General features: G+C 33.2%; 2 protein-coding genes across 5 annotated transcripts; one reads left to right on the forward strand and one right to left on the reverse strand.

Moving 5' to 3' along the window:
- The first annotated feature begins 7,949 nt into the window (after positions 1–7,949).
- On the forward strand, positions 7,950–12,448 carry LOC103495824 (uncharacterized). Its single transcript, XM_008457496.3, has 6 exons — positions 7,950–8,593; positions 8,950–9,042; positions 9,322–9,555; positions 9,770–9,872; positions 11,298–11,527; positions 11,774–12,448. The coding sequence occupies exons 1-6, from the start codon at positions 8,247–8,249 to the stop codon at positions 11,991–11,993; spliced, it is 1,227 nt and encodes a 408-aa protein (XP_008455718.1). The 5' UTR covers positions 7,950–8,246; the 3' UTR covers positions 11,994–12,448.
- Positions 12,449–17,986: 5,538 nt separating this feature from the next.
- Positions 17,987–21,825, reverse strand: LOC103495825 (uncharacterized). Of its 4 annotated transcripts, none has more exons than XM_008457498.3 (7): positions 21,624–21,822; positions 20,834–21,012; positions 19,841–20,695; positions 19,601–19,738; positions 18,933–19,024; positions 18,690–18,758; positions 17,987–18,549 (listed from the first exon to the last, which is right to left on the reverse strand). In XM_008457498.3, exons 2-7 carry the CDS (start codon positions 20,937–20,939, stop codon positions 18,037–18,039), a joined length of 1,773 nt encoding a protein of 590 aa, XP_008455720.1. In that variant the 5' UTR covers positions 20,940–21,012; positions 21,624–21,822; the 3' UTR covers positions 17,987–18,036. The 4 variants fall into 4 exon arrangements, with proteins under 4 accessions (XP_008455720.1, XP_050945343.1, XP_008455722.1 ...); XM_051089386.1 differs by lacking the exon at positions 21,624–21,822 and adding an exon at positions 21,218–21,587; XM_008457500.3 differs by having other exon boundaries at positions 18,134–18,512; positions 21,624–21,825.
- Positions 21,826–26,740: the final 4,915 nt, after the last annotated feature.

The following is a 26,740-nucleotide window of genomic DNA, read 5'->3' on the forward strand; positions in this document are numbered from 1 at the left end:
CAGGTATCTACCTCAGCAAGAAATGATGGATCAACTAGCCGTTGAAGACCATGTTGACATTCAGCAATGGACCAAAAATTATTTTGTCAAACATCTGCAATTGTTCCTTGGTCAGTTTATCCTTAATAAGACTGTCAATCCTGTGCACTCGGCATGAGACAGTGGCAGGGAAGTAATTGTCGCTAGGTACAGTCATCCTGAAAATAAAAATTATAATATACTTTCGTTATGTACACGATTGTTTATAAAATACTAAACCATAAACCCTAAAATTAAACTATCATTTACTTGATCTAACAGATTGTTTAATCTAAATAGAAAGACATTCGTAATATAGTTAATCGGCAAGTAATGATAAATTGAAACATTTAACAATCTCTAAAATAGAAGTTTAAACGAATCTGAAAACCTAAATGCTTGATTATAAGAATTTAAGAACAGAACGATAGTTTTCAAAACAGAAGTGGAAACGTTTGAAATATAAAGAAGACGAAGCATAACGTTATAGTATGAAAAGTTCAGCAAAATACCTTTTGACGTTGAAGAGAAAAATGGACTGAGAGAAAAATGGAATAGGAAATATTTGAGACGAAATGCTGAGTGATCAGTGCGTTTGTGTATTGCAAAGTGACGGAAAACGGAGAAGGCGATACATATATATTAGTTGTTTTTACCAAAAGGGCAATATTGTAAATTCGTGTGCTTTTTTTAAAATGTTGAATCGCATTCCTTAATGTTTAATATATATATATATATATATATATATATATATATACATATATATATATGTATATATATGTATATATATATACATATATATATATGTATATATATGTATATATATGTACATATATATATATATATATATATATGTATATATATATATATATGTATATATATATATATATATATATGTATATATATATATATATATATATATATATAAACGATCTGTAATTAAGTAAAAAAATGTAAGTGGTCGCATTGTTAAACGATGGAAAAAACATATAATATTAAACGATGATGTTGGACAACTAAACGATCGTGTAGGATATCATTTATAAGATGTTGTTAAATGATGATGTTGTACAATTTACACGATCGTGGAGTATATTATTTAAGCGACTATGTATTTATACGATTAAATGATGGTATTGTTGAATATAAATGATCGTGGTAATAAATGTAATTGATCCCTTTATACATTTTACAAGATAGTGTAGGATATAAATAATGAAATGGAATACAAATTTCTCAAGTATAAAAAAAAAAAGAAATTTTTGAAAGTTAAATTTAAAGATTTGAAGCTTTACAAACACTATAAATCATCTCTAAAATATTGAGAAATTTGTAGGTCGAAGAATTCAGCAGTATCAATATATTCTTGAGTTGACATTCTTCTTTCGTTTCTCTTGCTGCTTTCTTCTTGTGTTGAGACTTTTCCTTTTGCATTTCTTTAATTTCTCTCTTTTTTCCTTTTGTTTCAACTTCTTATGGTTCTTGACTGCTAAGTGTCAATTTCTTCTTGTGGTTCTTGACTGCTATCAGTGTCAATTTCTTCTTCAGTTTCAGTTCCGTTATTATCAACCTCATCTTCTTCAATCAACTTTTGTTTTCCTTTTGTTGTATCTTTTTCATTTTCTTCCCCTTGTTTTTCTATTTTTTTCTTTAACAATTACAATATTTCTCAATTGAATCTGACTTCGTTTTGTTTTATCTTCCTGGCTCCTATTTTCAACTTCTTCTTTTTCTCCATCTTTAAATTCAATTATCTGAATGTAAAAAGAGAATGTGCTGTCAAAATGATTGTGCAAGAAAATGTAGACAGCTGTCCAATATAAAGATCGTTTAAATATGCATATACGATCATGAAACCAATTGAGTAGCAAAGAATTAAAAAATATATAAATTAAAGAATTACAAACTAAACGAACAGTCGTATTAAATATATAAATGATCGTTTAATATAATTAAAGGAACGTTTAGTTATTTTAAACGATTGTTTAGTTATATTAAACCATCGTTTAATATATTTAAATGATCGTGAAACCAGTTGTATATTAAACAAATTAAAACATGTGCCAATACGTGTGCTTTTGGTGTTCCTAAATGAATAAACCAGTTATTTTTTCATCTTCTTCATCTATCTGCAAGCACATAAAGTAAGAATGTTCAGAGACATCATGAAGAAAACACATCCAGACAGATAAATTATATCTCTCTATACGAGTTATATTTATTGTTTCGAAAAGAATTAAACCTGCGGCAATATTTGTGTTTTTGGTGTTTCTAAATCTGTAGTTGCTATTGTTTCTAAACTACTTTGTATTTCCAAAATGGCAGTTTCTTGTAAAGAAAAAGAAACAACATAATCGTGTTTTATTTGGAAATTGAGGAACATTAAACAAAACAAAGCAGTACATAATGAATAAGACACTAATCGTAGGGCAACGTGTTGTTGCATACTTCACCACTGTATTAACTTGTTCATCATCATCAAGAAGATCAAGGCTACAAGTAGGTGGTCTATTTTTCTCCACGACTTTTGTATATGCAATTTCTTTCTCATTCTGTTGTTGTTGAAGTTTGGTTGATGGTGGTGGAACATTCAAGCTTGTCATAACCATTATCAACATGCTTTTTATTTCTTTTATTTCTTGTCTTAATAATATTTGTTCTATTTATATTTTTTCTTGATTTTTTTTATTTCACTTATTTCATTTAAGATTTTATTTGTTTCATTGTTTTTTTTTTCATTTTTTTCATTTTTTTCCTATTGCTCTGCACTTTCTTTTCTTTCCTGCTTCTCAATATTTTTGAAATATCTCAAAATTGTTTGAGACTCTTCTTCTGATGAGTTTAGAGGTGTCATGGAGAACTACAAATAAAATGATATTAGATTATTAGTGAAAAAGTAGCAAAGGTATTGATAAACAGTGATAGATTTATATCTCATCTATTCAAGATAGACATGGATAGAAAATCTTTCATTGTCTATCTAGATAGACATATATAAAGCATGCTCTAAGTTTACTTACATTCTCATATTCAAAAATGTCGATGTTTAGAGTCCTCTAGTCACTTGTTTTCAAACATTCCCATGTTACAATTGGTGGTCCTTCCGTTGCAAGCTTTCTTCCAAACCCAACATCTAAATTGGAAAGTTTGATATTTTCTTAAAAGTCCAATAGACTAAAACTCGGGAAACCCTTGAAGGTATACAACATCCTTGTCACTATAGGGTGCTTTTTTCAAGAACTGATATGTTAGGATGTATGAGAACCGTCCCCATGGATAGCCTTTGAAGATTTTTTCATTATCCATTATGTCTAGATGTAGAAGATTTTATGTGGTTGTGTTGCTACTTGAGAATTAAAAATGCTCCTAAGATATAGAGGTTAACTAGTTTTTCTTTCAATGAGTCTTCCTCGTTGCACAACGCTTTGAAAGTTCTTTCTATATCTCTTCTTGTTATAAAGTTATAATGACAGAAAAGCGCATTTTTTAGACCATTTAACTTAAGGAATTTGTGACTTTTTAGTCGTCACAAAACAAAAGTCTTTCAACCCAAATTTTGCTATATGTCCATTGAAGTTGAAAGCGAGGATATTAGTTTTTTTTTTTTTGTATGGCATTGTTTTCTTAATAGAAATTTAAAGAATTGTGTTGGTATTTTGGTCATTTTAATGTTAAGAAACTGGCTAAAAGGACTGTTTGTCAAAACTTGAGAAAGAATTCTTTTGTCTATTTTTAACTTAATCTGATTCAATGTTTCTAAACTGTAGTATACTGTAATTCTAAGGTTTTTTTGTTCATCTTCCATAATAATGTCATTTGGATACTGTTTCACCTATTGAATGACATAATAAATAGTATGTTTCAAACAACAAGGGTAAGTTTAAACAAATTTACAAATGCAGAGCGCTATAAAGAAAAAGATACACAAATATACAATGCTATACAAACAGATATTCACATTCTAGTTTGTTACCTATTTATTCTTTTTTCTTTTTTTATTTTTCTTTCTTCTGTCTTTGCTTTACACTTTATTGTTTTGCTACACGATGTTTGTTGATTCTTGCTCACCATCTATTTGTAAAAAAGAAGACTAATATAAATTATATTCAATGAAATATATACAATCAGTATAGAAACAGACGTATCTGTATGTAGAATAGATTGTGATAAATATAGATTGATCCAAATGAATATAGACTAAGATCACCTCTTTGTATGCGATATAGATCGTGCTAGATATATGTGGATGATGGAGATAGATCGAAATAAATATAGACTCAGACCTTTTTGTATACGATATAGATCATGGTAGATAAATGTAGATGATGGAGATAGATCGAAATGAACATAGATTCAAACCTTTTTGTATGCAAGTCAAATCGTCGATCGCGACAGTTCTGTTGAAGTAGTTACCAGGATATAAACGATTGAAGAGGAAGACAATAAACAAAAAAGCCTAAGCAAGTTCTTTCACCTTTTTATAGCCCCTTCATTTTGATGACATTTTTGTAATTACGAGTTATTGGAGTTTCTGTAAATGTTCGTTTATACTTATATAAACGATCATTGAAATTTCTCTACATGATCGTGTATACTTAAACTTTTTCATCATCTTTTACTATTTATTACCTTATCGTTTATATATATGATTATCGTTTATATAATATACAGAATAGTGTATGATTATCGTTTATATTTTCAAACGTGATTAGATGCACATATGAGATAATCGTTAAAGATAATTTACGCGATCGTTAAAGATAATCGTTAAAGTATTTTGTTATCATTTAGCGTATATTGTTGATCGTTTATGTATTTGGTAATTTACAAGATCGTGTATCAATTGTATATTATTCTACACGATGTCGTCTAATAATCGTTTATTAACACTAGTCGGGCACGCACGGACTAATTAATCGCGCATTTATTGGGGTATTTTTGGTATTTCGCATTGTAGGCCTATGGGCTTTTTCCGTTTCTAAAATCGTTCTATAAAGTGTAAATAACTTGCCGCTTTGTTATATTATTGAAAAGACCCCTTAAAAAAAATATAATTTATTCGCACGTAACAACCCAACGTTAAAAAAAGTTTAAAATGGACGTCGTCTTTGAAGAAATTATTGGAATACGAATTACGAAAACTATGACAATTTGGTAAATTAAATATACGAATATTTGTGTGTTTGATTTAAAATACGAATTTAAAATAATAATTGTAATAATAAAAAAATTTCATAATCCTTCCCATGTAATCCTTGCTCCAAACAAATATTATCATAACACTACCTATTATAATTCTTCCCTCAAACACATACTATCGTAACATCACTATTCATAATCCTTCCCCCAAATACATATTATCATAACACTACCAATAATAAATTTTCCCCTAAACGCACATTATTACAATACTACGATTAATCCTTATCCCCCATTAACTCTTTTCCTCTCCCAAACGAACCTCCCTATATAAATATATATATATATATAAATACTTGAGTGTGTTTTGAGTAACAATTCATCTTTGTTTAGCTCAAAGGGTTAAATCACACCTTGTCTGTCACATATGACAAACTTCTGTTTTTCTTCTTAAAAGATATTTTTTTAACACTTTACCTTTTATGATTGTAAGCGACGTCAATCCTTACTCTGTATAATTTGATATGTTACTACTTTTACCTAAGTTAATTCTACCATGGTAATAGTATCTTATCCACTTATCTATGCAAATTAAGGTTCGCAAAAATTTCCGTAGAATCTCTACCCCGGTTGGGATAGAGAATCCTTAGTTTGACCAAGGATGGAAGTCAAACTTGGGACACAAACTAGGTCCTCTATCGGGAAGGGGAGGGTAATCTGCCTCGTCTTCGACCTTGCCTTGTATATTTTTTATTATTTTTAATATATATTATCTTGAAAAAATTTCAATTTATACCCCTAAAATTTGGGGTTTGTATTAAGGGTAATTTTCATAAATATAACAAAATACCAAACTATTTACGACTCGTGTAACAAAACCATAAAGTTAGCAATCTTTTAAATATTCCAAGTTTTTCATTCTGTCTTTTTTCTCTTCCTCGTCCCTGCGATTTCTTTTTTTTTTCCATTGTCTTTCTTTTTTTTCCTCTTCTTTTTTTATGTCATTTAAATTTGGGTAACCAAATGTAAACGACCGTGTAAAAAAAACAAAATTTAAAAAACCGTGTGTAAAGAATCTTGTAAAAAAATCATTTAGATCGGAGTAGCCAAATGTAAACGATCGTGTAAAAAAAATCAATCATCGTGTAAACAAATCTAAACGATCGTGTACCAAACGAATTAAAATAATCATTTAGCCAAATCTAAACGATCGTATAAACAATCGGGTAAAAAAAACGATCGTGTAAAAAAAGAATTAAAAAAATCTTTTAGCCAAATCTAAATGATCGTGTACCAAATTTTGAAGAAAGAAATCGGTCCAAATCTAAACGATCAAATCTAAATAATCGTGTTATCAAATTTAAACGTAACCAAATTAAATGATCGTGTAACCAAATTAAACGATAGAATTGAAAAAAATAAATTGTAGTCATATCTAAACAACCAAATCTAAATGATCGTATATCAAATATATTACGTGTGTGTTGTTGATGGTGTGTGTTGAGCAATAAATTTTGGCCAATTAAATTCTGCCACGTCATCACAGTAAACATTGTGATAATCATAATTCGATTGGGTTTGGATAATTAAGTTTTCTTGTACCCGATCTAATTAAGCCCTAAATATAAATTAGGCCAAGAAATAATATGGATCAAGCCCGTCAAACAAGTGGGCCCGGGAACGAACCCAACAAGCAAATGGGCCCAAGCCCAGAGTGCCAGGTGGGCTCAAGCCCAAGCCCAACAAGCAAATGGGCCAAGCCTAAGTCCAACAGACAGATAAGCCCAAGCCCAACAAGCAAACGGGCCCAAGCCCACCTAAAGCCCATAAAATTTCTCTATAAATAGAGACATCTACCATTCATTTGGAGGACCTTTGGTTGAAAAGAAGAATCGAAGCTCTGAAGAATTGAAGACAAAAACTTCTAAAAACTCTTAAGACGTGCAAGTTATCATCAACCTCGAAATCATCCTTCTGAAAGATCGAAGACTTGGAAGATCAAACTTTCCTTGAATTCCAGAAGATTGAAGCTCGAATTGACTTGTAATTACAACTTCTTGAAGATCGAAGACCACGAAGTTCTAAATTTCACTTTTTGTATTCGAAAGAAATAATCAAAGGAGTAAATATTAGAGATTGTATCAAAAAATCAAATGAGTAAATATTAGAGATTGTATCCACAATACATAAATCAATACAAAGTTCGATTCCACGAATTAAATTTCTCTTGAAATCTCGTGTGAACAGTGTGCTTTATGAAGCATTTTTGGTATTCCACAGTATGTCTGTGGGTTTTTTCTATTTTCGGAATTGTTGTCGTTTTGTTATATTTTGTAAAAGACCTATTGTATTAATTTAAGCCTTAAACTAATAATGGTATCAATTTAAACCCTAAATGTTAAAAGTTGAATCGATTTAAATCTCAAATTAATAATTGTAAACAAACTTTTTCAAGTGTATCAATTTAAATCTTGAACTTATATAAATGTATCAATTTAGTCCTCTATTATCTTTTAGATGAACACACCTATGAAATCTAGATGTCTGAAACTTGTATAAAATAAATGTATCAATTTATTTATTTACTTGCGAAGACCCAATATCTGAATCGAGATTTCTACGATCTCCGCTACCCAAAACGGAAAATGGGACGGGAACCGATATTACAAACGGAGACTAGGAGGGGGTGCACCGATTGCCAACCCTAGAATAAAAATTAAACTCAAAATTTGATATGCGTGTGTGTGTTTTCCTACCTAATTTAGTTAACAAAATAATGTGTTTTAGGACTTAAAGACACAAAGCTTGAAGATTGGACACATGGTGGTTAGGTGAGAGGCAAAACCGCAAACATAACTTTTGCATCAAAATTTCTTCGATTCGAAGTTATATATCAATCAAAATCAATAATTCCATTTATGATTAATTTACAATTCTCAGCTCTATTCTCACTCCTACTAATGCCCGATCCAAGTTCTTGTTCCTCACCGGATGCAATCGAATTCTATAGCATTTCCTTGTTCGATTGAATCGAATTTCAATCACTCTTGCGCTATACATTTCAGTTTCTCTTTAACTCTGCAAATTCCATGGCATTTCCCAGAACCCAGAAGCCAAAACCCAAACACAGATCCCCACTCATCTTCTTCTTCGTTTCCCTTGCCGCCATTGCATTTCTTTTCCTCTTTTCTTCACTGATTTCTACCAACGGGTCTTCTTCTTTTCCATCCTCGAACTCAATTCAGAAAATCTTCAGATTCAAAAATCTGACCCAGAAACAGAGACGTGGTCGGCATTTTTTTAGTGTAAATGACAAGTTCTTGTACTGGGGAAACCGAATCGACTGCCCGGGGAAGCATTGCGAGTCTTGTGAGGGTTTGGGTCACCAGGAATCCAGCTTGAGGTGTGCCCTTGAGGAAGCCATGTTCCTCCAAAGGTAACTTTTCATGAAGTTCTTTCTGAATTCTGCGGTTTAATCCTTATTTGAAGATGTTTTCTTCTTGCTTATTTTGTTGGATTTACATGATAAGGTTCCTGAATGAAAAGGATTTAGCATTGGGTGAGCAGTAACTCATCAGCATTGTTGTAGTTCTATCATTAAATGGAGAATTATCATATTGTGAAATTTCTCGTTTCCCTTTGCTTGATTTTAGTCATATGATATTGGTATGAGGTGCCATTTAGTTTTGTCTTACTTTCTCTTGTAATGGTAAGGTATTGGTTAACTACGCTCAAGTTCAACTTTTTGCTTTGCATAAGAAGAAATTTACTACTCTTTGTTTTTTGGTGCAGAACATTTGTAATGCCCTCTAGAATGTGTATCAACCCTATACATAATAAGAAAGGCCTTCTTCATCAGTCCACTAATGCGAGCTCAGAGGAAAGGTATTTCTTCCTCTTTTCTTCTCCAATAATGTTTTTCTTGTATGCTATCTCTTTTGCAACTGTGTCGATCCATGTTGTTTCTAATCATATAAATATTGTACCTATTAAATATCTAGTTTTCTAAAAAGTATATACTTGATGGTAATTGAAACTGTATTAAATTGGGTCTCTTTGTGCTTCAAACTAAGATTTCGACTTCAAAGATTTGCTGTTCTTCCACATTTATTTGTGAATTTTCTAGAAAGAACGTAGAACCTGAATTTGTTCTCTGAATTGCAGTTGGGAAGCAAACTCTTGTGCCATGGACTCTTTGTACGATATGGACCTTATATCTGACACTGTACCAGTGATTTTAGACAACTCAAAATCATGGTATCAGGTACTGTCAACAAGTATGAAATTAGGAGCTAGAGCAGTTGCCCACGTAGAGCAAGTCAGTCGTATTGAACTCAGAGATAGCAGCCACTACTCCAATCTTTTGCTAATAAATCGAACTGCCAGCCCTCTTTCATGGTAAATCAAACTTGGGGAAATAAGATAGTATTGTGTTTAAGCTTGTGTTTAGATAGATCCAAGCCTCATTTTATAGTAAATGAATAAAAGCTCAATTAGGCTCATCTTTTTAATGTTTTTTATGCTTTTCCTTGCAACTTAGTATGACAGATGTATTGATTTAAGATCCCAAGTTATGAATTCTTTGGGTGTTAATCTCATGATAACTCATTAGGTTTATGGAATGCAAGGACAGAAACAACCGTAGTGCCGTAATGTTGCCCTATAAATTTCTTCCTTCTATGGCAGCAGAAAACTTGAGGGATGCAGCTGAGAAGGTATTTTTTTCTAAAAAAAAGGAATTATTAGTTGCTTTCTTTTGCTGCCCATTACATCCATACGTAGATTTTTGCACTCTTCTAAGAATCATGACACAGGGCCTAACAAAGTTGCAAGCTATTACCTCATTGCTTTTGAAACCTAGTTTCAGTGCATTTCCATATTTCTAGGTCTCTGTTTTATAGTTGTAGTAGATGCTTAAGTTCAGTGTTACAAGATTAGGTCTGCGGTTTATTCAGGCTTCGCAGATGCTTCTTAGCATAAACTTTCCACCTTAGAGCATATAATTATTGAACTCTGGGTTGAATGTAAAATACTTTTACTTTCGATACTCTTTGACAAGTATAACAAACTCTAGTTAAAGACTCATAATTCTTTTAATTTTTGTTTTCATTATTATTATTATTATTTGCAATAAGTGGGATATCAAGGGGTGTCACTCAGTTTTGTGCCCATGGCCCACCCTTACTATTTCCTAAGAAACATCTCTGCAGAAGATAACAAGGGGTTTTATGACAATCAAATTTGTTTCTGGTTTTATGTTTAAAAAGTTTTATCTGTTGTGTGTTTCTTTGTTTTGTCTTCCACTTTTTGAAAATGTTTGTGAAACCTAAGCCAGTTTTTCTTTAAAAAAAAAAAAAAAAAAAAAAAAGAAATCACTTTTACAAATTTGTTTTCTTTTTGGAATTTGTCTACAAATTGATATATATTTGCTAAGATAGTGATGATATGCTAATAAAATTAAGGGAAGTAGGCATGTTCTTTAGAAACAGAAGACTAAAATGGGGCCACTCCTAGGATGGCTTCAGACTTCCCACTTCTAGAAATTCAATTTAGTCCACCATCCAAAATACTTGGAAAGTTTTTCTTTTTCTGTCTTTGTTGAACTTTGAAATTCTGTGAGCTGCATAATGGTGAAACTTGAAAGACAAGGAGTAAGAAAGAAGTACGTGAAAGTTAGTTGTGACCGTTATATTTGGATAGGTTTGTAGAAAATTTGGAAGTACGTGAAACTTCATGGTTTGGTGCCTTCTTGGAAACTGAATGGAAGGCACACTATTGATTAGGAATCGTCATATGCTTCATAAAGCCAGGTTGAGATTGCTGGTGTTTGTTTTACCTCTTAACAGCATTAAATAAATTCGAAAAGTGTAATTAACTATGGTGGGGGTGGGGGGGTGATAAGCCTTGCATTGGTTAGAGATGAAGTTTGCTTGCATTAGTTTGTTATACTGTGCGTAATAACATTGAGAAAAGATTCACATGTTATTTCTCTTTCTTTCTGGAATAGTTCTATAAGTAACTATGTCTCCTGAAATTTTACTCGTCGAATTTTGTGTCATTTAGTGGTGTTGATAATGCACTTCATCAATGAAAAATCTCTCATTTTATTGATAATCCTGAAAAGAATATCTGATCAATAGATTAAAGGGCTACTCGGTGATTATGATGCCATCCATGTTCGTCGTGGAGATAAAATAAAGACCAGAAAGGACAGGTTTGGTGTTGATAGAAGCTTACATCCACATCTCGACAGGGACACACGGCCCGAGTTTATGCTGAAGAGAATAGCAAAATGGGTTCCTGCAGGGCGGACTCTTTTTATAGCTTCAAATGAGAGAATTCCTGGATTCTTCTCACCCCTCTCTGCTCGGTGAGCCCTTCTTAGTTCACTAGAATTAGAGATGAAGTATTGGTTCTTCACCATTTAATAGTAGAAAGACTTTACTCAAAGGATCTTGCGTCCTGATAGCTATAACATAAATCATCAAGACTATCGTTTAGTTGCATATCCCCTCAACGATTCCATTTTTAAGCAAGAATAAAGAATGAACTATTTCCGCTTGGTGCTTCAATACTAGTTCACACAAGGTTGATTCATGATACACCTATTTTGCAGGTACAAGTTGGCTTATTCCTCGAACTATAGCGATATTCTGGATCCTGTGGTTAAGAACAACTACCAATTGTTCATGATTGAAAGGCTCATTATGGCAGGTGCCAAGACATTCATCAGAACGTTCAAAGAAGACGATACAGATCTAAGCCTCACCGACGACCCAAAGAAGAACACAAAAGTATGGCAAATACCTGTCTACACTGATGAAGAAAGAAGGTGAGGAATTATTGGCCAGTCATTCGTCTGGGAAAATGTCTTGGAGAGATGTTTTTGAGCCACCACAAAAGCCTTCCACTGTTCATTGAAAAGTTTAATAGTGAAGATAAGAAGATTTTAGGGAAGGTAGATGCTTGGCCAATGTTGTAAATGTGTGGTATAAATTGTGATCCAGGTTTCTGAATTTCGTTAGTTTCATTTGTTTAGTGGCTCTAATTTTATGGCCAGTTTTGTTTTGATTTTGTTGTCTTTACAGAAAGTAGTTTACTACCATATTTTTTTAATCATGTTTTCTATCTGTAGAGAATGGTAATATGAATTTAGTAGGTTATGTACTTTGGGGACGGCCAATCTTGTGAAGTTTTTCTTTTCCAAAAGAAAGTTCCATTGTAAACATAATATTAAATTTCTGTCAAGTTGGATACTTTTATCAATAATTTTAAGTTTACGTTTCCATGAGCTGACAAGTAAATCGATATCTCAATTATACCGTAAAAAATTTCACGAAATATAAAAATAGATTTGTTTTCTAGATATAGTAAAATGAATTAAAATATTTACAGATATATCAAAATATCACCATTGAATTAATAAAGGAAAAATCCATAAAAGGGAAATACTACGTAGGAATAACACAAAATACTAATTAGTAATAAGCCCTCTAGTTTTCTTGAACACCCTCGACAAACTTAAGGTGATAAAATGATAAATCACTTGAGTTTACGAATAAAACTTTTCAACCAAATCAACATATATAGACCTAGAAACAAAAACTCACGAAAAAATAAACAAGAACTTCTAGGTTGGAATCGTTTACCCACAAAGAACGAAAACAACTTCATGAGTATAAACAAATATCTTTATAAAGAGATCTAAAACAAAACTTGTGTCAATTGAAACAAGAACTTCTTAAATGAAAACAACAATTCTCATAGGGAGATATAAAACAAACCTCACGAACGACTGATTGAACCAAACCAAAATAGTGAATCAAATTGAAGTCTTTAAATCGAACTAATCAAACCAAGTTTGATTGAACCAAATTTGTCACAACAAGGAAAAATTGGATGAACAGTGAACGATGCCCGACAATTTGGGACTTCAAAATTGATGAAAGTTCAATATGAAAGATGAGCAGCGTAGACTTGTGGCAACGGATGGTTCTATGTGTATGTCGATTTGCCTCCATCAAAAATCGATAGATGGAGGCAAAGATCGGACCGAGCAACTACGAGAGTCCAATAAGATAAAACCCTAAAGCTCTAATACCATGTGAATTTTTTATGCTACTAGTAAAAGACACGTGCATAACACGTATAATGTGTAACTTTCTATTATAGTAAACATTGCATGTATATGTTTAGGTTGTGCTAAATTTAAATATACAAAATTCAAAATGTAATAGAATTAGATGTACATGGGAAGAAGTTACCATAATTAGATTAAAATATAAGAATTTAAAGGTATGACTTGTATATATCAAAAAAGGATTTCTTTATAAACAATATTTTGTGTACAATTTGAAGTCAACTATGTGCTTGATTCAAACTTTTGTTGTCTTTATTGAAATTCCTCAAAATAGTGTAACATAAAGTTATCCATAAAAAAACACATTTTTCACGAAGATATATTCTGACATTAGGAATTGTTTGTCCTCGTGCTTTGTTAATTATCATTGCAAAGCATAAATGAATGGAGAATTGTTTTCTCTTGAACTTCAATAGATATCAATTGTCATTTGGGCGGCTTAATGGTATTTGTGGAAGAAAAATTTGTTTTCCTGCATGATCACCTATTGCTATTTAAACATGTATAACATTTTTGCTAAATTATCGACATACCAATCTTGTCCCATTACACAATCCATTGAATGGATCCAAATTTCTCAATAACAACGTTGGTAGAGAAAAATCAAAGAAGCCTTTTATATAGTAGAAAAAAAATGTTACAAAAACTTTTCAACTTTCAAATCTTTAAATTTGTACTGTTAATTAGAATTAATAAAATATTTAATTTTGAATTAATTTCTAAAATGTAAATGAAAGACTACTTGCGTTCCAACTCTTCACATACTGCATATTTCAATTTCGAAGGGGTGTCTTTTATAATTGTATAGATTACAAAAAAAGTAAAATTAAGAATGAATTTACCATAAAACCAAATAGTGATTTGGAATATAGAACTAAACTCAAGGGTACAATGGAGAGAAAACAATTTTTCCACGTTGAGGCTTTTATGTCGATGTAGATGAATAAATAGACCCCAACAAATTTAGGGATATTCGAAAAAACCAGTAACTCGACCAATCCAAATTATCCAACCTGAACCGTAAGGTTTGAGTTAGAAAATTGGAGAAATTTTTTTTTAGTCAAGTCGTAGGGTCGTGCAAATAAGGGTTGGTTGACCTAACCTGACTCGGTTATGTATATAATATATATATATATATATATATATAAACCTAAAACCGAAAGACTTCTCGTTTTCGTCGCACGCACATGCCCTTCAAGTTGCTTGCCTCAGCCTGTCTTCTTCAATCTTCAGCTTCCTCTTCGCCAGTGTCTAGTCGCTTGCCCTTCAAGCCACTGGCCCTCCTTCATAATTTCTTCTGCCCTCCCTTCATCTGCCTTCACCCTCCCTTCAACACTTTAGGTTGTCTAAATTAAAGAGGGATGAAAAATAAACCTACCCGTCAACCCAACCCAACCTTGATTTTTTGGGTTGAGTTTGGTTGACCTTTGCATATTGAACCGATAAGGTTCATTTTTTATCAACTCGAATAATTTGGGTTGGTCTATAATTTTTCTCCAACCTGGCCCAACCCGACTTATGTACACCCTTAAATGAATCAACAGAAAGATAAACTAAATTATTTACAACATATAACAAAATTTTAGATTCTATTTTTATTATTATCTATCAGTATTACTGATAGAAGCATATCATTGTGTATCAATGTCTATTGTTGAAACTTTGCTATATCTTGTAAATATTTTTCCAAATTTACCATTTTTAACAATTTTCCAAATATTAATTAGCAATAAACTCTATTTTTCCATAACAGAAAAATAATAGTTTATCATGATATTCTACAATATTTATAAATATTTTCAGTTGCATTATTATTTAAAATAATGAGAAACTTACATAAATGTAACAAAGCACCAAACTATTTACGGCTCCTATAACAAAACCCATAAAGTTAGCTATTTTTTAAATATTTCAGGTTTGCCCTTCTATCTTTCTCTTGCGATTCATTTTCCTCCTACTATTTCTTTCATCGTCTTCCTCCCGCGATTTCGTCTTTCTTCCTTCCTATTTTTTTCTGCAATTTCTTTCCATCATCTTTCTTATTTTTCAATTCTTTATTTACGTCGTTTAATCTTTTCACCGTTTTTCTTCTTTTCTCCTTTTTTTTCGCTTTTCCATCGTCTTTCTACTTTTCCTCTTCTTTTTTTTCGCTGCAATTTCTTTCCATCGTCTTTCTTCTTTTCCTTGTACAAAAAATAGCAAAATCTAAAAAATCGTGTATAAAGAATATTGAAAAAAAATTAAATTAGAATAGTCAAATGTAAACGATCGTGAAAAAAAAAAAAAGTAAACAATCGTCTAAAAAAAATAAAAGATTGTGTATAAAGAATCTTGAAAAAAAAATCATTTAGACTGGAATAGCCAAATGTAAACGATAGTTTAAAAAAAGTAAATAATCGTATACAAAGAATATTGAAAAAAATTATTTTGATTAGAGTAGTCAAATGTAAACGATCGTGTAAAAAAAAAGTAAACGATCGTGTAAAGAAATTTAAACGATCGTATATCAAAAACATTAAAAAAATCGTGTATCAATTTTTGAAAAAAAAAATCATTTAGATTTGGGTCCCCAAATCTAAACGATAGTGTAAACAAATCTAAACATAACCAAATTAAAAACAAAATTAAACTATGAAATTAACAAGATAAATTGTAGCTATATCTAAAAGATCACGTATAAATTGTAGTCATATCTAAACGATCGCGTATAAATTGTAGTCATTTAAACGACTGCGTATAAATTGTAATCATATTTAAACGATCGCAAATATATTACGCGCACGTTATTGACGGCGTGGTTGACAGGACATTTTTAGTATTTTACACGATGGACCTATGAATTTTTTTCGTTTTTCGAATTGTTCTACAAAATGTAAATATTTTGCCGCTTTATTATATTTTCGGAAAGATCCCTAAAATAATTTGCCAAAAACATTTCTACCGGCAAAAATGCCAAACTTGTACCAGAATAGCCACAAGAATAGCCAAAAAAGAAGGAAAGTTAAGTAGGCAATATGTTTCAAATGTTTGTAAAATATCCCCATGTTCGCTCCTTTTTTATTACTAGTTTCTTCATCTTAGCATTCTCACGATTTTCGTACCTTTCTCATCGGCTTCTTCTTCTCTGTTGGACAGCATCTTCTTCTTCTTCGTCAATCAGCTGCTTCTTCTTCTTTCATTAAATTAAGATTGATAAAGGTGAGGTTGTGAGTGATTGAGGGAGAGAGACAGAGATGGAAAGATATTGCTTTAACGCTATATATCAAAGATAGAAAGCTATCTATGTGAACTATATCCATGTTTGTCAATGACATACATCGATAAACAACGATCTTTTAATGATTTTTATTAAGTTGTATGCATAGAAGAACTATTAGTGATAGACAGTGAAAATTGTCTATTGGTTATTATTATCGTCTACCACTAATAGATAATGATAAACTATAACAAACTAATTGCTAGTGATAAACACCGATAGAACAGTGAAGCATGAAATTTCTTCCAACAATAACTATTGTTGATAGACAGAAGCTAGAGCTATATAGTTTCGCAATTTACGATTTGTCTCTATTTTTTATTTGTTGATGAAATTTCTCTTTTTCTTTTTTATGTGAAAATATAAGTTCAGAAGAATCTTTTCACCATTGATAGACAATAATAGAACTATGTAAAATTGGTGATTGAGAACAATAAAGCTTTTGGAAAAAGCAATGAAGATTCAAGAAAGAAAAGATATTGTGTTTGTGGATCAATAGTATTCACAAACAAACACCAAAAGGGTCGATTTTTGGATCATTGCGAGTATTTTGCCTCTAATTTATTTATATTTACAAACTGTATTTTTTAAATAGTTTAAGTTTACTAGTGACCTTTTAACATCTTTAAAAAAATTAGCACCATATTGTCGTCGGTATAAATATATAACTCGGTATAAATATATTTATATTATTAACTTAAATGATATATCTATTGAGGTAAATATTTTATCAACATTTCCACTATCATCATAATATTGATAGAATGTGAAAAAGACTGATAGAGTTTAGCTTCGTTGATGTATAGCGGAAAGCAATTCATTCAAATAACTAGAGCTATTTTTCTTTTTTTTCCTCTTAAAATTTGAGAAACAGTATCAATCAATATAAACTTCTTGTTTAATTTGGCTACAAGTAGATTTAATTGGAGGGGTGTCAAAAAAATAAAATTTCCAGCATCACACACTCAGTCTGAACAAAATTGTAGCTCACAAAAAGGGTCATGGAAGTTTGATGGGTTTTTTACTTTTATTTGCAAGAACTTTGAAGTTGTAGAAGGCTAGTTTACAGGTCAGAAAAAACCAATACAATAAATTTGGAAGATAAACTCTTGTTGTCGCCAACAGCTTACAATAACACAACGCTCTGCTCCAATGACATCATTTTGATTTCTTAGGTCAAATAAAAGAAGATTTAATAAACTAACCACTTTCGACATTTAAAGAAAAACGATATCATGCACCTCCAACATCTAAGAAATGGTTAATGGCCAAAGCTTAATAGAATCAAAATATAAAATATTCTAAAATAAAAGCCCGAATTTGAAGACCAAGAATTTTCTAAAATTTTAAGGCCTAAATAGGCAGAATCAAAATCATAACCTAACCCAGTTTTCCAGAAATCTAATTAGTTATAACAGATCTTAACAAGTCCCTTTCATAACCCTTTTTTTTATTATGACCATTTGGTTTTTTATTTAGAACATTAAAAATATGAACACTGCTTACCAGATTTTGATTTTGTAAGACGTGGGAAAACAAACAGAAATCCAAGCTCATATGTAAAGAAACTGGGCGGTAAATTCAGGAATTGGAGATAACCTGATGATTTTCTCACCTTCATAAATGCACAAGGCCCCTGTTCTATGGTTTTTAAGCGAGGTGTAGAAGGGAGGAACATACCGTTGAAGGTTGTGGAAAGCACATTCAACATAACTCTAGTGCAGCAACATAAAGAAAAGGTTCTCGTAACAATTTCATCAAACCACAGAAATAATCCACAGCCTATAGCAACTAAGCTTAAAGACCTAATCCAACAGTTCGACCGTCTCTTCTGCGAAGTCCAGCAGTGTATTGTTTTTCTAAATCCATCTGGAGCTCCTTTTGCTTTTCGGCACGGAGAAGTTCGCTGCCATCTTGGTTGGTCGGTCGGGACTCCATCTTCAGCTCGCCCTTCACACCCTACAATTGGCCATAGGCACCAAGGCAACCTCAGACTCTAAAAATGTGTTAGTAGGTGATGAAAAAACTCTAATGGACTGAGTCATGACTAAGCAATGAAAGGTTGCTAACTAACATTCAGGGATACATTGAAGAGAAGGGAAAGAGAATGGACGGGAGGGGAGGGGGAGAGTTTACCATGAGTTTGTTGAATTTTTCTTGCCGTTCACGATCATTGAATAGCGCCGTATCCCACTGGTGTCCAGACTGTAACCAATGGAAAAGCATTATGAAGAACAAGGAAAATGACATTATTCATCAAATGGCTAGAGCAGTTCGGTTCTTCAAAGTATCCAATTGTTTACCAAATGCACAACTATTTCATGCCAAAGCCAAACAAAATGAAGAGATGATTAAGTTGTAGATGATCATCATGCATACCTCCTCTACGGCAGTACTCTTTTTGCTCCCCCACAGCAGCTTCTTCTTTTGGTCGGTGGTCATATAACCCACTCCAACAAGGTTCTTATTAACTGTTAATGAGACAGTACTACCAATTTCAAAATATTCAAGGTAAAAAGTTACAAATCATTAAAATCTGAACTAAAGTTATTTTATATAATTCATGTCATAAATCACAGTTAAAATGAAAGGCAACCTTCAAACAGAATCTTGTTCCAGTTTTTCAATTACTCAACTGAGAAAACATAACTACAAACTAAACCCAGAAAAAGAAAAGAACTAAAGTAGGTGAATGTTATTAATTCCTTTGTACACTAAATAGCTCCGGTAAAATTCTCGTTTCTTAGTTCAACTAGGAGAAGAAGGGAAATTTGGACCTCTAAAACTTAAGGATATCTAAAAGCAAGCCAAGCAGATTTCATAACCATATTCTTTTATAACCGTTAATACAAGAATATATAAAATGCAGTCAACTATCTTCCAACAACCAAAATAAAAAATATAAAACATGAGCAAAGGTCAACAAAATTTATCGAGAACTATCAGCATCCAATTGAGAATAAAAAATCTTCTTTTGAACCTTAACTCATGATGAACTAACAAACTACTTGAGAGAGATATTGATAGGATCAAAAATTAGATTTTACCTAATTCAGCAGCTTTCATTGCAGCAACTTTTGCAGCGCTGAAGTCAGCAGCAAAATCAGAGTCGCCAGATTCGCCCTGTCCTAAACTCATTTTTCCATCCTGTTCTTTCTTAGAGGTTGAAGATTGATTTTCATCAGCTGCATATTCAAATTTCATAACTGTTAAGAACAATAATACCAGCGTGAAGCTAACATTACTAGCAGGCAACAATTTGAAATAGGACATGAGGAAGCACTTACCATCTTCTTCATGATTAACTTCTTTTCCAGAGCTAAATAATTTAGGTTTCTTAGCAGGCAACCCTTGATTTTCATCAACAAAAACACCTTTACCATCATATTTTCCCTTCAATTCTTTACCTTGGACCTTGTCCCAGTGAGTCTCTCTGGCATCATGTTTCCTCTCCTCTTTAGAAGACTTTTCATCATCAAGGTCCTTCCGATCATTTTTATGAATTTCTTTTGTACGGTGCTTACTTTCATCCCTTCCTAAGAGTGAGTCATACCGGTTCCCCCTAGCGTCGTCATGGGAGAGAACCCGTTCATTTTTGTAGTCTCCAGAATGCTTCATATTGTCTCTCTTCTCATCCCGACCATCTCGATCTCTTGCATTCCTATGTTTCTCCATTTCTTCGAAGCTCGCATGCCTTCTACCACCAGAACCATGTCGTTCAGATAATGAATCCCCATCCCTACTTCTATGTCCAGAAGCATCATATTTATCTCGAGAACCTTTTTCTACATCCCGAAAATATTCTCGTGAACGAGAATGTTCACTCTCTCGACGTGTATGATCATAATGAGCACTGCCCTTCGAATCCCTATTAGAACGAGAGGATACACGCTCATAATCTCTTTCTTCATCCGCATATTTGTCATGTCTGGCATAATCATCATGCCTAGAGTAACCATGCAAACTTCTAGAGGATTTTCGATCAGAATATCTATAAGAATCAGAACCTCGACTATGATGATTTCTAGAATCCTTATTCAAATCCCTTTCATCCTCTTTCCTTCTTGGTTTCCGTTCAGAATCTTTTGAAGCATCATCTCTCAAGAGCTTTGGACTAGAACTACGGTCTCGTTTAGGACTTTCTGCAAAATAACGTTTATAATGAGCATGAACAAACTAAATAAAGAAAAGAAGAAAAGACCAACAGACCGCACTAAAATCACTGAGAATCGCATGTTAGTTGTCTCCAAAAGAGAACCCCAAAACCAAATCAAACTAACCATCCGATGACGACGACCCACTAACAGAAGAACGACGCCTATACTTTCTGCCAGCTGTTTCAGAAGAGGGCTTACGAAATTCTGCCTTTATACCATTGTTTTCCATCGTCGGAGGTTATGAATTAAATCCACTTAATGAACCCGATTTCAAATAAAATTAAAATAGCCAACAAAGTGACCTGAAATGAAACACACAACAAACAGTCAATGAAAAAGTCCACTTAAAAAGAAATTATCAAATCCTGAAAACTTGACACAAAAGCGCAAATATTGTACATCATCCAATCAAACCAAACATGTCATTACCAAGAAGAAGAGAATAGAAGATTTCAAAAAAATAAAGAAGTTGCCACGAAATGCAATTTAGAACATAATAGTACGAACCTCAGAAACCAGTGTTCATGTATCAATACAACATTCCCACCAAATTTTAGAAGCTACGAAAACAACAACGAATCCCACATCCAAAAGAAGACAACCACATGACAATTTTAGTTCCTGAAAGTGGCAGCAAGTTTTTTTCACCCCCATGAGAAAGGGAGGAAAACTTGGTATGACAAAATCCCAGAAAATGAACCTAATAACCCAATTCAAAGCGTGAAGAGACAAAGCCTAAGTCAAGTGCAACCTCTCTTCCAGTTCCCCAGAAAGTTGTCCCAACAGAGAGACAGAGAAGAAAAGCAAAGATCAAACCCTAGGGTTTCAAACATCGACGCATTTCGATGCAAACCCTAAACCAAAAAATTGAAGACAAAATGGAGAGATTGAAAGCAGAAATCGAAATTGATACCTTGCAAGGAGATTCAATAGCAAAGGATTTGATTAACGCAATGCATTTGAATAATTTTGTAGGCGATTATTTGTTCATTCCCCCTTCGATTCTACGCATTATTGTTTTCTTCTTACTCGTTTGCCTTCAGATATTTTTATACGAAGGAATGAGATTCGGTTGGCCACTGTATACGTGTCCAATAGATCTTTTTTCCTCTTATGGAACCCAATAAGTGTAACTTCACCGTCCCACTTTGTGTTATTTATTTCATCATGCATCTCAATTTGAACGTGAGTTCGATATGTCGTAGATAAACAATACCAAAAATAATCAAATGTGATCTATTTTTTCGATTATGGGTAAATCTGACCTAGACTTGTAATCGTAATGAACAATGAATTTACTATGTAAGTGTAATCATAATGAATTTCATCCATAGATCAATTGTAATAAGCTTGAACCACAAATGTAATCGTATTGCTTTTGACCACGTTTTCTTAAAGCTATGACCTCTATCTCTAAGAGTAAAGTGATAATAACGATAACATTAAAGATGTCAAAATTGATAATTTTTCAACTAGAACAATAACAATAATGGTAGTTGTAACGATAAACAGTAAAAGTAACAATACAATGTAATTCTCAGACATAATTAGATCGAGCATTTTTAATTTGTCTATAAGTTTGTCTTTGTTGTTTACAAATTTGGAAGTTGACCTCAACTGTCATTACAATTACATAACACAAATATGTTAAGATGTACGCTCTAAAGCATCATAGTTGACAAAATTATTTAAAATGATGAGATTATGTTATATGCAACTATTCATTAAAGAAATATCCAAGTTTATTTTATGTGCTTAAATATGTATCTGGTTGGCATACATATAGATCATATTTAAGTAATAACCTAAATAGTATATAGTATATGGATAAGGTTAAGTGTTTTATTCTAGAAAATGTTACAAAAGTTGTACAAGTGTTACAAACGATGTGATTCTTGGGTTTTATTTCTCAAAGTTTGTGGGTTTGTAAATGATAAACATATTTTATTTTGTAGTAAAGTTGTTATTAAGGTATTATTAAATAAAGATATTAAATAAATGATTTGCTCATTATAAATTAAACTTGGATCCGATAAACTAAGATGTCATGGCTATAACATGTATCTAGAACTTTATGTGTTGACATAAAAGTTGATCAAGTTTAAGTAAAGAGTCAAAACAGATTATAGTGTAAGGATAATGTTGGGTATTTTATCTTGATGACACTATATGAATGTGGCCCATTTTGTATTTGATACAAACGATGTGATCCCGAATCGTTCTTAGAAAGGGATGTGAGTGGGGGTGCCCTATGTCACGAGCATGCTTGTCCAAGGCATTGTTTGCCCATGGCCACATGTCCGAACATCTTCAAACAACCTTATCTTTATGTTTTGTACATAGTTTAGCCTATTGCTTTCATTTTGTTGCCGCCAACCTAGGATGTGACATTTTGACATTTTCATATGCAAGTCTGTTAAAACAAAAATTGTTAAAAATGTACTATATGGGAGACATAATAGTTGAATCCCCGACCAAGCCTTGTTGTACTCTTGCAATCTAAGTTTTCTTTGCAATTGACAGTCTTCAATACTTTCTTTAACAATATTTTCAATGCCTTTTTTTCTCTCTCACGTTTTATAAAACCATTTTCTTTCAAAACGTGAAGGGAGGCTACATCGTACAACAAGTTTGTCCGCAACTTTCGGATTTGAGATGGCTGACTTGTTCAGTGAATTAGAACAAGTGCCACATAATCGTCATTTGTCTCGTGTTTGAAAAGTTGTGATTGTGACAAGTGGTATCAAAGCTTTGTTAGCTCCTTAGCTAAGCAAGACACGAGTTGTTAGCTATTAAACAACTATCGAAGTCACAATCTAAGCGACTGACTAAGATTGAGGAGCAATTCTTGTATCTGAGAGAATTACCAGATGAAGTAAGATTTCTTCAGACCCAACTAGAGGGGTTGGAAGAAAAAGTCCAAGAAATAGACCCCTTGAATGCTTGAGTAGACGGGTTACCCATAAGTGAATTGGCGCTAAGGGTTGATTCGTTGGAACATAAAACCACCCAAGCGGGCAACTTTGAACGTGGGAGTAGCTCTTCGAGTTTTTTTGCGCACATGGAAGAGCACGTTGAAAAGTTTGACTATTCTTAAAAGACCATGCTAAATTTCTTCGACGATATGTCAAACAACTTTAGAGCAATGATCAAGACAATCAAAGTCGAGAAGGCTGAGATGGAGATGGTTGAGATGGCCAAGATGAAAATGCAAATAAATTTAACGATGCGAGTAGTGGGGAATCAGACACCGAACCAAGTATGTAATGTTTCGAGTAGGCTCAAGATCCAGAACCTAAAGCCTTCGATGGGAATCGTGATGCTAAAGAGCTTGAAAATTTAAAATATAAAGCAGTACTTTAAGGCTAGTTGAACCAATTATAAAGAAACCAAAGTGACATTAACCTCCATGCATCTATCTGATGATGCAAAACTCTAATGGAGGTTGAAAGTGAATGACATCCAGAATGGTCGATGTATCATTGACATGTGGAAAGATCTTAAGAAAGAATTAAGGGCTCAATTCTTCCCCGAAAATGTTGAATTTATTCCCATAAGAAAACTACAGGAACATAAACACACTAGAACATCAGAAAATATGTGAATCAGTTCTCTGGTGTTATATTGGATATTCGAGACATGTCAGAAAAAGATAAAGTATTCTGCTTTATAGAGGGGCTCAAGTCGTGAGCCATAACTAAGTTATACGAATATAAAGTTCAAGATCTTGCCTCTACTCTTGGCGCTGCAGAGAGACTATTTGACTACAATGACGACCAAGGGTCCCAAAAGAAGAATATGACCACACTAAATCCCGAGAATAGGATCTCAAAGCCTAATCCCTCAAGAAACTTCACAAACGGCAAGAAACCACAAACCGCAAGCTCTAATACTCTTTGAGGAGCATATCAGTCAAATTCAAATCAGAAAAGACTTATTTCTTGCTTCTTTTGCAAAGGCCCCCATCGGATAGCTGAATACCCACACCGAAGATCGTTGATAGCTTTGCAAACCTCCTTACAGTGTTTAATGATTCAGAGGTAGAAATAGAAGCAGAAAGGGAAGATTAAGGGGATACCCCTCGAATGGGTGCGTTAAAATTCTTATCGACAATTCAAAAGAAGGCAACTCACCAAAAGGATGCTTTTAAAAAGGGACTCATGATTTTAAATGAAGTCATAAACTCCAAAAACGCAGAGCACCATGGTGGATTCAGGTGCAACTCACAACTTCATTTTTTAAAAAGAAACGCACAGATTGAAGTTGAAAATCGAGGAAACAAGCAAGATGAAAGCTGTGAACTTCGAAGCCTTACCAATTGTTGGGGTATCAAAAAGGGTATCTCTAAAATTAAGCGAATGGAGAGGAGACGTTGATTTTTTCATGGTTCGTATGGATGACTTTAACGTAGTACTCGATATGGAACTTCTCTTACAACATAAAGTCATTCAAATGCCACTGGTTTAGTGTATGATAGTAATGAACCGTAACCCAACAGTGATCCAAGCAAAGATTAAACAACCGAGTGGGGTGAGAATGATTTCAACCCTACAACTGAAAAAAAAAAGGTCTCAATAGAGAAAAGTCGACCTTCATGGCCATCCTGTTGGTGGATGATCAAATAGAAACTAGGGCTACTCAGTAGAGATCTAGAAAGTTCTGAATGAATATGTTGATATTATATGCTGCCTAAACTGCCAAAGACACTGACTCCTCGACAAGGGATTGACCATGAGATCGAGCTTGTCCTAGGAACCAAGCCTCCAGCAAAGAATGCTTAATAGATGGCTCCACCTGAGTGAGCTGACTTAGGAAATAGTCAGACGAGTTATTGGCTGCCGGATTTATCAAACCTACAAAAAGCGCCTTATGGGGCTCCTATGCTCTTTTAAAAGAAGAAAAACGAAACACTAAGACTTTGCATAGACTACCAAGCTTTAAACAAGGTCACAGTTCAAAATAGGTATTCCCTCCTAATCATAAATGATTTGTTTAACCAATTGAATGGAGCTTAGTACTTCACGAAGCTTGATCTCTGGTCAGACTACTACCAAGTTCAGATAGCGCAAGAGGATGAACAGAAGACTACATAGCTTCTTGTAATGCCCTTCGACTTAACCAACACACCCATAACCTTTTGCACCTTATGAATAAGGTATTTAATGAGTATCTAGATTAGTTTTGTAGTGGTCTATCTCGACGACATTGTGGTTCTTAGTTCTAGCCTTGAGGAACATCAGGTCCATCTTCGTTTAGTCTTTGACAAGCTTTGGCAAAATCATTTGTATGTTAAGAAAGAGAAATATGCTTTTGCTCAACAACGTATTAATTTTCAAGGTCACGACATCAAATGTGAAAAGATTCGAATGGATGAAGATAAGTTGTGAGCCATTAAGGAGTGGAAAGCCCTCACTTTTGTGACGGAGCTACATTCCTTCCTTGGATTGGCTAATTACTATCGTCGGTTCATTGAAGGATTCTCAAGAAGGGCTGCACCATTAACCGAGTTGTTGAAGAAAGGTACGACTTGGAGATGGCTAGTCGAATGTTAAACTGCGTTTGACGATTTAAAGGTAACAATGAGGAGGGGTATGTCCTTGGATTGGTAAACGTGTCTAAGCCATTTGTAGTTGAGACCGGCGTGTCAAACTTAACCCCTGGGGGCATCCTTACCCAAAAGGACCATCCAATAGCTTACAAAAGTCGTAAACTTAATAGTGATGAGAGAAGATACATTGTCTCCGAGAAAGAAATGCTTCTTGTGGTCCATTGTCTGAGGGTCTAGAGACAATATCTACTAGGATCACCATTTGTGGTGAAATTTGACAGCGCTATTTGTCACTTCTTTAGCCAGCCTAAGTTGACTTCTAAGCAAGCGTGGTGTTAAGAATTTTTGGCTGAATTCGAATTCAAATTCGAGCACAAAAGAGGAACCAACAATCAAGTTGCTAATGCTCTTAGTCGTAAAGGCCAACATGCAACCTTATGTATACTAGCCCCCATGCATTCGAGTAAAGTTGATGCATTAGT

This window comes from Cucumis melo, chromosome 8 (assembly GCF_025177605.1).
Source record: "Cucumis melo cultivar AY chromosome 8, USDA_Cmelo_AY_1.0, whole genome shotgun sequence".
Lineage (NCBI taxonomy): Eukaryota > Viridiplantae > Streptophyta > Magnoliopsida > Cucurbitales > Cucurbitaceae > Cucumis > Cucumis melo.